Consider the following 15,500-nt stretch of genomic DNA (forward strand, 5'->3'; position numbering starts at 1 on the left):
GGGGCACTCGGGCCATCCAGGGAGTATGTGTGCACAGTTTCGCAGTGACCGGGCCAATGGTACCGGAGATTAGCTGGTCACAGACAGAAGGACACACGGACGGACAGACAGGGTGCAAAACATAGTCTCGGCCATGCCTTTCGGAGACAATAATAAAGTAAGAGACAAAACACTGGAAAAAGACTCAACTTGGGTTGTTTTTCCAAAAACGTCCAGGACCCTAGAATATATAATTAAAAAAGCCTTTATTACTTTGACATTGCAATAGAACGATGAAATTATATTGAAGAGTGACCGTATTCTTTTGTATTAGTTTTTTTTTAAATATACAAGATGAGTCTTTGTCCAATGTTTTCTCTCAGGATTATTTCAGCATAATATCACCACGGCAACTTCTGATAAAACACTCTAATTCATTTCAGAGTGGGACATACAGTAAGTGCCTAATATTAGGAGATTCTGTAAAAGTTCAGAAGAAAAACGATGGTATGGTAAATAAAAGTATCAGTGTGGACGTTACATTTTAAAAACTATACAATCTGGATTGTGCATAGCACTTGCTGGCCTATTTCAACTCAAGTGTTGTAGGAAAAATCCTGCCTCTAAAATCCTTAATTAAAACCCTGATAGACTTCTCCAAGAAACAGCAGCCTGCCAAATTTGATCCTACACTAATTTCACAGTTATCGTTAGTTATCGTTATTATTGGTGGATGGCCCTAAGTTTCCTCGGTGGCCGTAGGTTATTAGTGTGGTACTGAGAAAGTCACCAGTTCGCCTCCCAGTCCGGTCTATGTGTCAGTATCCCTGAGCAAGACACTTATTAACCCCCCACCGCTCATTATATTCAGAGCGGCCATCAGCAGGGTGAAGCTGAAATTTGTATTTCAATCGTGGGATTAATAAGTTAATGGAAAATCAAATAAGAATTTGATTCCAGCTGTGTAACAGCTTCAGCCTGGAAACAAATGTATGTTTCTCAGCAAGCTGCTTTTATTTAATGTTTTGACATGACATGTACGTCAAGACTCCCAGGCTTTGCTGAATTGTTTACCAATTATTTTAATCACAGCTGGAAATACTTTAATCTTGAAGGAACTTCCACCCCAGTCCTTTGCAAGTATTTCAATCAAAGGTTAGTGCACAGTGTACTACTCTAGCCTTTGCAGATCAGTTAAATGTATAGACCACTTTGATAGTGACAATCATAGTTCTTCACTATCACCATTACTTTCCCCCACCAATATTTGATTTGACAACATATTGATAAAAATGAACACTTCAGTCTAAGAACGCATTAACTTACATATTTTGGACTGTTATGGAGGACGACAGTTGTCGCAAACAAAACTTACCAGATGACAGACGTACAGCCTAACCAAAGTATTTTGTCATTTATATTTGCTTTACATATGAGGTCGTTTTTGATTAATATCCCACGTTGCTATTGAAAGTATGTGGTACCTCCATTTCTATAAATCACAATATGGCTTCCCAGTGTAAGTAAATGTAAGTATTGTAATCCTAAAATGTAATACTTACCATTCTTAGTAGTTCTTAGTGATGCATACACATTAAGAATAACAAATAAAAACTAGTAAAATGTTTTATAGTGCCGAGTCCCTGACAACACCACACTTTTGTACATACTGAATATGAATAATTTATTAATGGACATTTTACATCTGATGATTACTAAACCGTCCCCCTTCATCACTTTAAAAGACCATTCAACTAAAAATCCTTGCACCTCAAAATATCATTGACATTCAAAATCAGTCTCTTCAGGCCGAGCTCGGCACAAAGTCTTTCTCCAAGTGAGTGTTATCAATATAATTACTTAACCACTTAACCACAAAATCTTTCTAAATCATATTTCGAAACATTTTAGGAATTATTTTGTACATTTTCATGTACAATGACATGCCCAAAATTGGGATGCCAGGGTTAAAGTGGTTAAATTCTTGTCCTAATAGTACATTTGGTCTCTCCAATGTCTTACTGGTGACAGAACAGCACCCAACCACCAGTCCTCTTCTTCTCCCATTGCTAAGTACAAATCAGGTAGTTTGGTTGGCTGATGGGATGAAACTGCTCAACAGCCTCCAGAGTTCTCCAATCACCAGGCTTAGTTTCCTGGAAGCTTCCGTGCTCCAAAGAGCAGAGTAACCCCACTTCCTTTACAAAAGCTGTTGGCCACTGGGCCTGTTGGTCAGTGCAAAGCATAGAGCAGCAGTAGAATGGTGCAGACACCAATGACTCCACCTAGAATGAGAGAGTCTCGCCTCTTCCGCAGGTTGACTCGTTGGATGAGGTTGTTGATGGCTGGGAAACGGTCTAGAAGACATGCAAGTTAAGGGACATTCAAAAAGATTCTAAATGACAGGTTAAAAACAGCTCAAGTTTCTCATACATCTTATACAACAATTTTGAAAAGGGTGGATTTTTGGTTTGTTTGTGCCGCTTCTCCTAGCACAGTTATCCTAAGTTATCCGATATTTTCGCCACTAGGCCACACCCCGCCCACTCCTGCCCATCACCACTGCCGCTCACTGCTGCAGCTTATTATATTTGTGTAATAACACAGACGAGACGCTACAGTAGACTGTCATTTATTTTGTGACTGTGGTGCTGGTGTGTAACAGCAATGACTTTCAATACAGACGGTAAGTATGGAGTTGCAATCTCGGCAGGCAGCCAACCTTTCTTCAAAACAGTACATGGTACATTGCTGACAGATTGCAGAAATAAAATAATATCACGAGCGCATAGAGTGTCAGACCAATCACACACGATGTTCCGTCGGATGTTGGTTGGAATATGTAGACGTCGAAACTTTTAGTGAAAAGTACGATGAATTCCATTCCCATCACCAATACCTGCCTCAGTCTGTGTTTGTTCATGGGAAAGAGAACAAGCAGCAGAACGTTTTTTTTTGCTGTGGGAGATAAGGAGGGAATAACACTAATGACTTCTGCTTTTCAGAAATAAAACTAAATTGCTGACTACATTATACAATATACAGTACATTCTCAATATAAATTACACTCAAAGGTGATGGGGACAGTTGGGAGGAGAATCGGCAGTGTCCGGGGCTACGGGTGAGGCTTTCACTTAGGAAGGGGCCAAACACCCAAATTTAAATTTCCAGCAAAGGTTCATCATTCAAGTTTGCAAGGAGATTGTAGACAATCAGCGATTTCCTTATTGGATCAATTACAAATGTTCTCGTATCCTTGGTTCTACAAACACGCTCTAAAGCATCTACAAGCTCACAATGTGTCGCATCGCTGAGCTTTGCAAGCTTGTAGATTGTCTATTTTCGCTGTTTAGTTTATTTATTTTACTTTTTACAGAGTGATAACAAATGTTATAGAGGTTATTTTGCGCAGATATGAAAACAGACGTGTCAGTGTGCCTTTTGGTGTGACCTTGGGCACAAAAAGTTTGAAAACCACTGCCATAAGGATACTGGCCAAAGTGTTGACCTTGCTCTGAATGGACTTCAGCACTCCCCTTTGCGAGGTCATGTTTTCCTTGGTTGCCATGGCAATACTGGAGAGGAAGGGGAGTGGGGGAGTGGCACAAGAGAGAGAGAGAGAGAGAGAGAGACTATGTTGAAACATAACATTGCACCTAGTTGCAGTTCTCCATATGGTTGTAAAATGCTTTCACCCATGCACAAAATAAATCATGATAGGTCCCACAAGTGTCATTACCCTGCCTAGAGAATGGATAGTATTGTGGTGGAAACACCATTAGTGCAGCTATGGAGGGAGTGATCGTTCAGAATGAGGTTACAATTGGAAGAGAAGTCATATCAGTAGTCAATGCAGGAGAGCATTACAATGGGTGTAAGAGCCAATGGTATTCTCCTTCAGCTTAGTGTTTCTGATGCCTGATTTTTACATAGTTGTAAACCGGTGTCACACACTAAAAATAGCAGATCTACAGCCTCACAACAGCTTGTACATCTTTCTCTTTTTTGTGCACATGACACAACCATATAAAGTATAAATCAGGCATAGGTGTCTATTCGTGTGTGCAGCGTATGTGGTACAGAACATGGGTGTGTGTAGGGCAGTACTTGGCCCTGAAGGAGGAGGGTATAGAATTGCCGTCATAATGTACTTCTCACCCTCAAAGTGAGGCTTCAGCATCTTTGAGGAAAAGTGCAGCTGGGCAATTGGCAGGAAAACCCAGCCTCTTCACTCTGCTTCTGTGGCATCGGTTACACAAGCTAATCAATATATCAACTGCTAAAGCCCACGTCTCAGCCCCTCACTGGAGTTGGTGATGCCGAGTGGTAAGACAGAAGAAACCAGCTGCTACTGCATCCTACTCCCTCAACGGTTTCCACTTGGACTCTAGAAAGTTTGATCGTAGAAGATGCTAAAATGTCTTGGCGCATACAGGCTAATTCGGGAAATGTTATGATTGTGCAGAGGGCTAACTAAACTCCCTTTCATTCTCAGGGCTCCCTTTCATTCTCAGGGCTCCCTTTCATTCTCAGGATTTTTTAGTGCTGTGCTCATAAATCCTGAAGTATTTCACAGTACACTAATTCCCCATCTTATTTTAGCAGTGTGAAGGCTTCTGGAGACAGGCCCCATCTAAAACACCAGCCCGCTGGATTGCTTTAATTCATGCAGCTCACACCAGCTGGAAAATAAGCAGACGACATATCTATAGAGTAAGATTAACAAACAAGGTTGGCTCTAATTGTTTTTTATTTGCAGGTTTGATGATGCAACGGTGAGGCCTCAGCCACGTGACAAGCAGTTAAGTAGTCACCCCTGGGGACTAGCTACCTCTAGTCCTGGGTGACAGGGTCCCAAAGGAGGACATAGATAATGCTCAACAACCAGATGGATGGATCGCTGTGGCTGTTTACATATCTAGCTGGCAACTTATAAAAGCGTAGTGTCTATGTATACACCCAAAGACATCAAAACCTGTGAACACAAACATAGACAATTTGTGTGTGTTTTGAGTCAAGTTGCTTGCAAAACAAGGGTCTCGTGTGTGAGGGTGTGTGTGTAGACTACAGAGATGGGGGGAGAGAGGGATAGACAGAGAGAGATGATATGAGAGATGGAGATGATTCCATGCCATCCCCTGAGGGTTAAAGTTGCTGAGGAGACAGTCCCCAGCTCAGGCCAAGGAGATCTCTGCTGTGGATCATGTTCACAGTGAGGAGAGAAACACATTTGCTGACTCCTCCAACACGGTCAGCTGGCCTGTAGCTAAATGCTAAATGCATATCAGACAAGAAGGCACACACATGAGCAACCGTACACAAATACATGCAGACTTTTCCAGCTGGTCATTATTTGACATTAAACTGGATCGGGTTGTCAAATAATTAATAAGTGGTTAATAAAAACGTTCATTTCATTGTACAAAGAAAATAAAATAAATGTATTGAGCACACTGGTTATTTGTTTTTTGCTTCACTATGACATGGGAGGGAAGGACGTAGGATATAATAAGTCAGAATGTGGTTAAATGTAAGGAAACAGGTAGCGCAATGTGTGCCACCTATATGATAAAACCATGTGAGTGACTGACAAAGGTAGCCGGGTGTCGGGCAGAAGTCTCTTACCTCCATATTCTTACTGGAACTAACTAACTTGTTTTTAGTTTTTTCGTAAATTAATGCCCTACTTGATCATACTACAGCGTCACACAAAAGTATCAAAAGTAGCAGATCCACAAGCTCGAAACGCGGCACGAAGCGACGCGCTTTGAGCTTGTGATGAACTTTAGATGCTTTTGAATTTGAATTCCTGAAAAGAAACCGTTTTGGACACACTGTATGAGGTTTCCACCCGACGGAGATGATTTGTAGAATGGGCCTCAGGTCTGAATGGGTTAATAGTGCAGCGCAGGACATTATGCACAGTGGAATACACATGAAAATATACACTGTAGTACAGTGCAAGCTATGATGTAATGATATATGAGCTGAGCTGATGTGGTCTGCATGTGGTAGATACCAACACACTGTCACTTTAATTCGAATAATTGCACAAAAACTAAACAAATCTAGGCTCTACTGTTTTAGATTTGACTTGTAAGTAAACTATACTCTGAGATGTCACTGTGTTCACTTTCTGTTTACATCACCGTTGTGAGAATTGATCTAGTCTGCCTGGTTGCCATTACGATGTGACATTTAATAAAAGATCCCATCCGTATGTGGTTTGATGATAGGATTAGGGGGGAAAACAGGAAGTAAAATTGACTGGAGATGGATACATTACACAGTGGAATAACTGATGTACCATTTTTTCCCTCTGTGTATGATGATCCGATGGATGTTTAGATCGATCTATGGATTCAACGCGCAACAATAAATTCTAATCAATGCAAAGTGAAAACATTAGTTCAGATCGTTATATAGTTGCAAAACTAACTTTTATTCGTCAAAAAGATTATCGTTTTGAAATGAACACCCCACAGCAAGGTTGCAGTTTGTCCATGTTGAACAGTGCACAAGGTCCTTTCTTTTTACAGCCTTGTGAGCTGCCATCAGCCATCACTGAGGGAAATGAAGTACCTTGTGCCCGAACGAAACACAAGCATAATGGTGATGTTTGTCAGAATGGGCTTTATTCACCAAACATCCGTTTAATCATATTGGATGATAAAGTGTACTTACGAATATTTGTAATATTGAATTTATTTATTTTTTACTTTTTCAAGTAAAGCACCTATACCTAACAAAACAAGACATGCATAGAATTTTCTACGTAGAGTAGTACATACAGTAGTACATACAGTCCTGTTTAGGCCCACACCCCTTTTCTGTAATCTGAGATGTATTATTTTCCATCTATTATTAGTAGACTACGCTACTACTGGACAGCTGACAGTGCAGTCTGTACAAATACTGCAATAATCCTTTCATACAAATACGACAGCTCCACAGTGCCCTGCCCTCTGCGTTTCTTATACAATGTACCTACTTGGGTTGCACTCAAAATTATACCATACCAGGGGACATGGGGAAAGGGTCTCTAAAAAAGGTTTTGTGAATGAGGCCCAATCTGTTTCCAATTTACACGCTTTCATTTGTTGAAGCGTGAAAAACAGGGTTTTTCCTTTCTTTTACTCAGGAGGAGTAGCTGTTACCATTTATAACTGCGAATAGAGATCCTAATAAACTAAACTAATCCATGTTTTTTTCCAGATTGCATTTCACGAGAGGATATATAATTAATAACAGGTCGATTGTTTAGACATACATTTCCAAAGTGCTGAATCAGCAAACTGACTAAATGTCTAAATAAACGGTTCATGGTTATAGAAATAAATGAATTAATCTAAACATGATGCTGCACTGTAGCAATTCTGACTTTGTTACATTATCCGGGTCAGCTGTCAACTCTCAAGCAAACTAATTGCATTTACCTGTCAACACAAAAGGTAATCAGCATGTTGTTTTTTTAACATGCAATCATTACATTAGCTTTGTACTATTACATTTATTTAATTGATAGTGTCTCTATGGTATACATTATACCCGAGATGATAATCTCTGGCAAAGCTATTTTTTTGTGAGCTGATATAAATGTAACATGACTGTGTAATCCAGTACATGGTTTTGCCTCCTATCAATCAACTGTAGGCCCCTCAATCAAATCAAAATCTAATTATGGGTAAAAATGTGTGAAATGTGTATCAGCAATCGTCACATGACAGACGCTATGTCTCACCTTATTGTGTCATCCATCAGCCGGTCAGAACTGTAAACAAGGAAAGAGAGGGAGAGAGAGAGGAAAGGGGGAGAAGAGAGAAAACATTGGTTAGCTATGGCAAGGAGTGTGGTGAATTGAAGGGGATTGAATGAATTGAGCTCCCTGTCTCTGGGGGATTGGGCACTGATCAATGCTCTGTTTCTCAGAAACCTGATCAGGTTACCAGGATAAGGAAGACTGTGTTCCCTTCCCTTCTCTCCATATCTCACAGAACAGCTCCTGTACTGTGGCTCGCCAAACAAGCTATCAAGCTATCAGTGTACAACTTGGTCCTGAGGAAGACCTGTGCTCAATGGAAGCCAGTGTGTCCCCCCCACCATCACTAACCCACAACTGCCTGTCTGAGGTCAGAGGCATGCCCAAGTATAACACAATGGGACGGAGAGACACTGGGACGGATAGATGTTTATAACTTAGGACAGCGATTCTCAACCTGTGGGCCAGGGCTACTTACTTATTATGGTCAGATGGATGGGCCACCAACACTTTTGAGATTTTCAAATGGGCCCTGATTGAGAACCACTTACAAGCAATCTTGCACGCAGCATCTTCATGCACCTTAAAAGTTAGAATCAAATGGTCAAATTGTTTTTGATAATGCTGCTACACTCTGATTCTTGACTATTCCATGTCTTATTTATCTTTTGCTATTCTACAATTTCTGAGGAACCAGAAGAATTATTATACTCTTATGTACCTGTACATAAGAGTATAATGACTCAAAATCTGGCATATTTATGACGTATGACTCCAAATTTGGGTCGATCAAAGCTCCACTATAAAATTGAAGTTAAATATTTCATAAAGTACAACACATGAAAAAAAAATCTAGAAAAAGAAAGTGGAAGGTACTTCTGTGGTCTACGGGCACATTTTTGTATAGTTTCGGCGTGGTTAGCAGCAGTTGTCTCAGAGGCACCATCTGTGGGGTAGGGGCAGTTAGCCTCCTCCAATGCAAGGTGGCTCTAAGTGCCCGCCACCAGTGAGCTAGTACTTGGGCTAGGCGGTTTAGGGGCCTTTGTTACTCGGTCCTCTCTGCGATTGTGCACTGTGCGAGTTACACAATTTTTTTGTGGCTCTCGGGTTGGCTCTAGGCACTGGAGAATCTGTCCTTTGAGCAGTTTATCCATGCACTGTAGAAAGAGAAAAGACTAAAATGGAGTGGGAGATGTTACATTTTCAATTAGAGCATAAAAGGCTGCAGGCAGAGCAGGCACAGAAAGCAATGGTGGCAGAGGTACAGTTGGCTCTGGAAAGGGAGTGGCTAAAACTCAAACAATTGAAACTGGAGTTGGTAAGAGGGGAACGCTAGTTAATCTCTCTTGGGCACTGTTACGTAAGGACAAGCTGCTGGGGGTTATTCTGGTTTTAATGTTGCTGGCAATCTTGTGCTTGTTACTTAAGTTTTATCAAAATGACACAGACACATTTTTGTCTTTGCAGATGCTAAGGGGTGGCCTAATACTGAGTACTGACGGAATATTAATGCAGTGTGTGTGTTTTTTTTACAGACAAGGGCACAGGAAGCATATTCAGCCCTTAGTTCTGTTGATGGCATGGATTATTGATGAAGCCTTGCATGGGTTGAAACGTTGTTTGGTTAAAATAATAAAAAAGACCGGAGAGCAGCCTATCGTGTGCGGACATTCCCTTTTTTCTTCACTTGATTATTTTTGGGTCCAGCACCGTGTTTAAAGAAACTGTGGTGATGTGCATATTCTACCCCTTTTTTGGCAGGGATTATGCCATGGTCAGTGGTGGAAAGTACATAAGTACATTTAATCAAGTACTGTACTTAAATATAGTCAATTTACTTTACTTGAGTATATATATATTTTTTTATACTTTCTACTTAAATTGCAGAGGCAAATATTGTCCTTTGGCCTCCACTACAATTATTTACTTTTACTTTGCAGAATTAGATTAATACAAACATTAACCACTTAAGCTCCTATTTTATACTTCATTTTTTTCGAAAAACATTTTGTTCTTAATTTGGACACTGTAAATATGTTTTAATGTGAATATGTTTTACAGAGTTGTAACAATATTTGCACACTAACATCCGAGTACTTCTTCCAGCACTGGCTATGGTGAAAGCTGCGGTGTTAAAAGCATATGAATTCGTTTCGGAAGCGGCAAAATGTATAGGAACTGGAGGAAAGGTGACAGTCATGTTGAGTTACTTTGCACATGACATTTCAGCACATTTTGCATGCTGGTGTTCTGCCTCTGAGATAAAGGAGCTGTGTGACCTCATTGTGCTGAATCACCAGGCATCCCTGTTCCAGGGATGCCTGGTGACTCAGCCAGTAAGTGCAAATGGGTTCAGATCTGAGCTAAGTCTCCTGAGGAGGTGCGTCTGAAGCCTGTCCTGGACAGATGATGATGATGATTCTGAATTATGTAAATGACTTTGTTATTTTGTTGCCGTTTGCATACTGTGGCTCAGGTGAAGGAAGATGAAGGATCTTTTTGATCGTAAGGTGGCCTACACACCAAACGTAGTTGTCCTAACTTCTACAGACTGGCATTGTGAGATTAGTCGGGTCCGATGTTGGATGAAATGTGTTGAAAAGTTGGTCTCTTCACACCACACAAACGTCGACTGATGCATGTTATGTGCCTGTGTCAGATAAAATAAGAGGAAATAACTCTCCATACCAGGAGGTGGCCGTAGTCTGCAGTCTTTAGAGAATCAAAAGCTGAAGCAGCATTCACAAAAACATAAACAAAGAGCATTTTTGTGCTACTCTGGTGTTGCCGCTCGGGATAGGAATTGATAGTTGAGATTATGGTATCGTCTAGTTTAAATGTGCGACAGGCAATGTCTCTGGCTTATCTAAGCTGGCTGTTTCTGCATCAGAAGTAGATGAGATGGGAAGAAATGACGAGAAAGCGCAACAAGGCAAACAGCCGGCCCAAGAGCTCTACCCACCTCTCTGCCACCAACAGCTATCGACGTCCGACAACCGACTAAGTTTGTTCGGTCGGCGAGTGACGGCTCACTACAATCAACGGGCGTAAACACCACCTATACACCGCACACACTACAACAGGTATTCAGCCACAAACGCTCTCCAACAACATTCACGGTCTGTGTATGTGTGGACCTTAAGGCTAAGTCTTGTCAGTTTGAACCAGGTGATCCAAGTTTTGGTCTTGTTGCAGAGCACGACTATCTGATCTATACACCTGTCACGAGAAAGAAAGTGAAATGGAACGGTGAAATGGTGTCATGTGAATTTATTTAAGCCTTACTATGTCTGTAAAAAAGGTTTTCCCATGGCAGCTCTAAGACAGGGCACTTCCTGGATGTGGCAAACATCACAAACATAACTGAGAGTTAAATTAACTGAGAGTGTACAAAATGTAACTAAATGGACCCATAAAGCCTTATTTTTTACTTTGTCGAATGATGGTTTCGCTGGCTGAAAATAGCCAATCTACTACAAGCTCACAGCGCATCCCATGGTAAGTTGCGACAGAGTTGAATAATAATAAATAATACTGAGAAATGTGCCCAGATGTACGCTTTCAAAACACTACTGATGTCTGCCTCCCTCAGCCATATCTCTGACTGGCAATGTTAGCATAGAGTTCAATGCAACATTGCTCTCAGAAGTAACAGGAAAAATCGACAATCATTAATGGGCTATAATCGATTATGTTATAATCTGATTATACAGGGTTATGAGCAGATTATAATACCTTATAAGTATGTTCATGATGCGTTATACACATAGGATGCACAGCAAGTGCTACCCTACAGGTAATTTGTAACACACTTTACTTAACAACTATGGCATAAAAATAGCAAAGGCAAAGCAAAAAAGGTCGGCAACAATGTAAGACCCTACTTGTGGTAAAAAGTAGATTAAAAACTAATTAAGGCATAGAATAAAAGACCTACGGAAAAAAAATAAGCTTAAATGTTGTCACTGTATCGATGCTGAATCGTCCAAGTCGAAATCGACTGTAGTTATCAACAGACTGCTACTGCCGCCCATTCCTGATGGAACTGCTCATAACAGAGTACTGTGTAACGTCTCATACCCGTGTTGACACTTCTGATACACTCAAGCACAAACTTATTAAACTTTGATTACATGTCATGTCCTGCACACAAGCTCATCTGTCACACGTATACACGACTCAACTCCAGAAAGGTTTGAGAAAACAGTATTAAGCTGTGGCATTTTTTTATGGATGACATGGAAGAAAGAAGCAAAGCTATATATTTTCTTACCAAGAAACAACACAATTGCCTCAGCCATATAAAATGGCAGCCTCTGAGCTCTAAATGAAACAATATTTTTTACTGCTGCATTCAATAAGCATCACATCTATGAAAATGTCAAGAAGCAAGGTGCACTTCCACCTGCGCTGCAATATGACTACAATTATTCATATAGACTGCGACAGAAGTATCAATCGTCTCCCGTCCTAATAAAAAAAAGCCACATAGCTAACAGGAGAAATAGCATTTCATTTCAGCAGTGGTGGTACAAAGCGATTCTGGGTTGATTTTCCCTCCTAGTTCCTGTTTGTTAAAGATAATATACTGATAAACAGTGTGTTTGCTTTCTCATTATTGGACAACTAATGTAATGGATTCCATAAGCAAGATTGACAAGTTGTGTTAAGAAAAAGAGTGCCAACATAAACACAAAAGGGTAGAAATAAAAACATATCACCAGCTTAGATGGGCATGTTGCCACTAAGAAGACATATGGTCTTTCCTGCACTTGCCTACTCATCTGACACTGAAGCACACCTTCCAGCACTTGACTCATTCTGTAATAAACTGCTCAACATCACCTCACTCCATTCTCCGTGAAAGTCTTGGCATTGCTTTCATTCATGTTCAGACTCAAGTATGGTTGATGAAGACATATTAACTCTTTGACTGCCAGAGTATTTTCATAAAGTACTCCCCCAGTGCCAGCAATTTTCGTGTTTTTTTATTTTTATATTTTGAATTTTTCTCATGAAAATAATTTAAGGGCACATAATATAAAGACCCAGCACAAATCCGCCACTAGAGAGCAGCACATGACTGCTTGATCAGGTCGTTGGGTCTCTCTCACCCTTCTTGATAGATTAGACAGGGAAAAACATGAAAACGGATGTGACGTCCTCCCAGATTGTTTTGATCGCCAAAATTACGATGTGATACACGACGGCGATGACTGATCGTCACCCAGACCATAGATTATAGAAGAGAAACTGTCCGTTTGTCCGTCATACCGTGTGAAAGACCGTTTATTTACCTATTTTGGACGAAAATGACTGGGGAAAAGAATCAAAAACCGGAAACGGAATCCAGGTCATGAAACCGGATGCAGATGTCCGTGAAGTAAGTGGAACTCGAGAATAACATTGAATATTAAGCAGCATAGCGCAATCAGAGATTAAACAATGAACGCGCGTCCAGCGCGTCGACGGCCAACTGGACAAAGTAGCACTTGACGCGTTATCGCGTCGTCCGCAGTCAAAGAGTTAAGCTAACAAGGTTAGCACTTAGCACTGTGTGACTAATAGTTATAAATTGCTGCGATTCTGTGCTGACATGGCCATTCCTGGTCTCTCAGACTACAGTCGTTAATTAGAGGAGCAACTCATTGACATTCGGCTGGCATTTTGTAACAGTAGGTTTCCAAATACCCACAATGAAGTAATTAGCTGAAATCACTTAGCTAGTTATACATAATTAGCTAATATAATCTCATTCTACAGTACCTGATTAGCCAACTGCCAATAGCGCATTTATCAAAAGCAAAATAAAGCTAATGTGTAACAAACATTTTACATTACCAGATGAAAGCAATGTAGTTAGCAGATAAGTGTAAAAAAAACGGGAAGAAATTAAGGCATTAAGCTAACAGTATAATGATAATTGTAGTATTGACTTGACTACAAATGAGGCAAACGTAACAGACTAACTATGCAGTATAATAAATAATAGGCCTCATTATGTGCAAGTGATCTGTCAATCCTGTATTATTTGTCTATTCCCCCTGTCAATTCAATTACATAGTGACTGATGGCGACGTGTTTTTGCTGCAGTGTACCATTATGAGTTTTTTGTTTACTGTACTGCAGTGCTACAGTATGTCCACAAGCAACAAAAACAACATCATGATGCTGCATCACAGCAACCATGGACAGAAAACATTCTTCATATATTCTTCATAAAAAGTATTAAAAACAAATCTTCACAGTTACTTCCTTGGCCTACTGGCAGTTTTCATAAGAAATTTGGCGCTGATTGGTCCAGCGGTTTGCCAGACTTACACCCAAACCCCCTTCTAGACGACTCATCCGCTCAGGTGGATGTGTTTGGAGTGCTACATCGTGAGATATTGTCACTCATTAGAATTCCTCTCAGCCAATTACAATGCAAAGTGGTGGCTAAGCGTGGTATAATACTGTACACAACATATGCGTATGCTGCTAGAACCAAGACAAAAAGCATCTGATAGGCCTGGACCGCTGGTGTAGCGGTCCAGCTCTCAGTAGCCTGACAGCGCGTCGCGGGTTCGAGTCCCGATCCCGAAGGCCTTTGCTGCATGTCACCCCCCCCCATCTCTCTCCCCATTTCCTGTCAGCCTACTATCCTATCCTATCAATAAAGGCATACATTTAAAAAAAAATCTTTAAATAAGCATTTGATCTAATGGCTCTAATAGTAGGTACATTTTGATCATTATACAAGCAGGAGGGAACACACACCAATTGTTTTGTCTCTTCTGTGGTATAGGGAATCAAATCCCCCAAAGATCCAATTCCCAAATAAATAAATTCTCTGATAAACTTAACACCTGTGCATTGAGTTACAAAAGGTTGACATTTCGGTCACCAATTATGACATTTTGAGAGTTAACCACATCTAACAGAATACAGTGGTCAAGCTTGATGGTCAGAATTGAAATATTAATGAAACTATCGCTAATTAATGCCATCTGATCTCTAGGGACAGTGGAAACCTACCCTGGAGATATTTGTAACAGGGACAGGGTGTGGTTAACTGTTAAAGATGTTGACATCATGTTGATGAAACATTAAGCTACAGATAATGAGGTTTTGCTCCCATCTGATGGGGATAAATCAACTTGTTTGGTCTGCTCTCATGTGGAAGGTTCCCACATGAGATAGATAGAATGGGCTAAGTAGATCCAGAGAGGCTGCTACCTGGCAGAGTCTACAGAGACCAGGCTACCACCCAACCAGATCAACTAGGGTGTCAATAGCCTACTTATTTTTGAGCGGTGTAGCCGCTCCTATAAGTGGGTTTGGGACCGTCGTGAAAAGACCGTCGTGAAAATGTGTCTTTCGCTGTACTGTGATTGGCTGACTATTCACACCCTTTGCTCAGTACTGTGTTTGGCTAGCGAGACGCATGATGAAATTAATAACCTATAAATAGCACCACGCACTTCAAAAGAAATTATTTTTTTTTAAAGTGAGCTTCCATCACTGTGATGACCACTGTTGTCTTTAAATAACACCGCTCATTTCACACTGGGTGTGATTTTTTGTACCACAGAGACATTAACCACTATATAATTTGTCGTATGACGAATAACAAAAATAGCCAGTCTGCAAGCTCACGGGGCTCTTAACAGGATGAAACCTTGCCCAAATCTTTAGTCATAGATGACTTAAGTATCTCGGGGTCTTGTTCCCAAGTGAGGGGAGGACGGAGCAGGAGATCAGCCAGAGAATCAGAGCAGCA

At 40.7% G+C, this 15,500-nt stretch overlaps 1 protein-coding gene across 3 annotated transcripts in view; it reads right to left on the bottom strand.

The window, feature by feature from the left end:
• Positions 1-1,662: 1,662 nt before the first annotated feature.
• The window catches only part of gosr1 (golgi SNAP receptor complex member 1), a gene marked incomplete at its 5' end in the record, with an annotated part of 45,569 nt that continues 31,731 nt past the window's right edge, over positions 1,663-15,500 (bottom strand). For all 3 annotated transcript variants that reach the window (XM_080427967.1, XM_080427966.1, XM_080427968.1), the window contains 3 exons: positions 1,663-2,336; positions 3,472-3,554; positions 7,721-7,750. In XM_080427967.1, the coding sequence (XP_080284093.1) occupies positions 2,212-2,336; positions 3,472-3,554; positions 7,721-7,750 (238 nt within the window). In that variant the 3' untranslated portion in view covers positions 1,663-2,211. The remainder of the gene's footprint in view (positions 2,337-3,471; positions 3,555-7,720; positions 7,751-15,500) is intronic.

The sequence above is a fragment of the Gymnoscopelus braueri genome (assembly GCF_963280865.1).
Source record: "Gymnoscopelus braueri genome assembly, chromosome: 5".
NCBI classification, from domain to species: Eukaryota; Metazoa; Chordata; class Actinopteri; order Myctophiformes; family Myctophidae; genus Gymnoscopelus; species Gymnoscopelus braueri.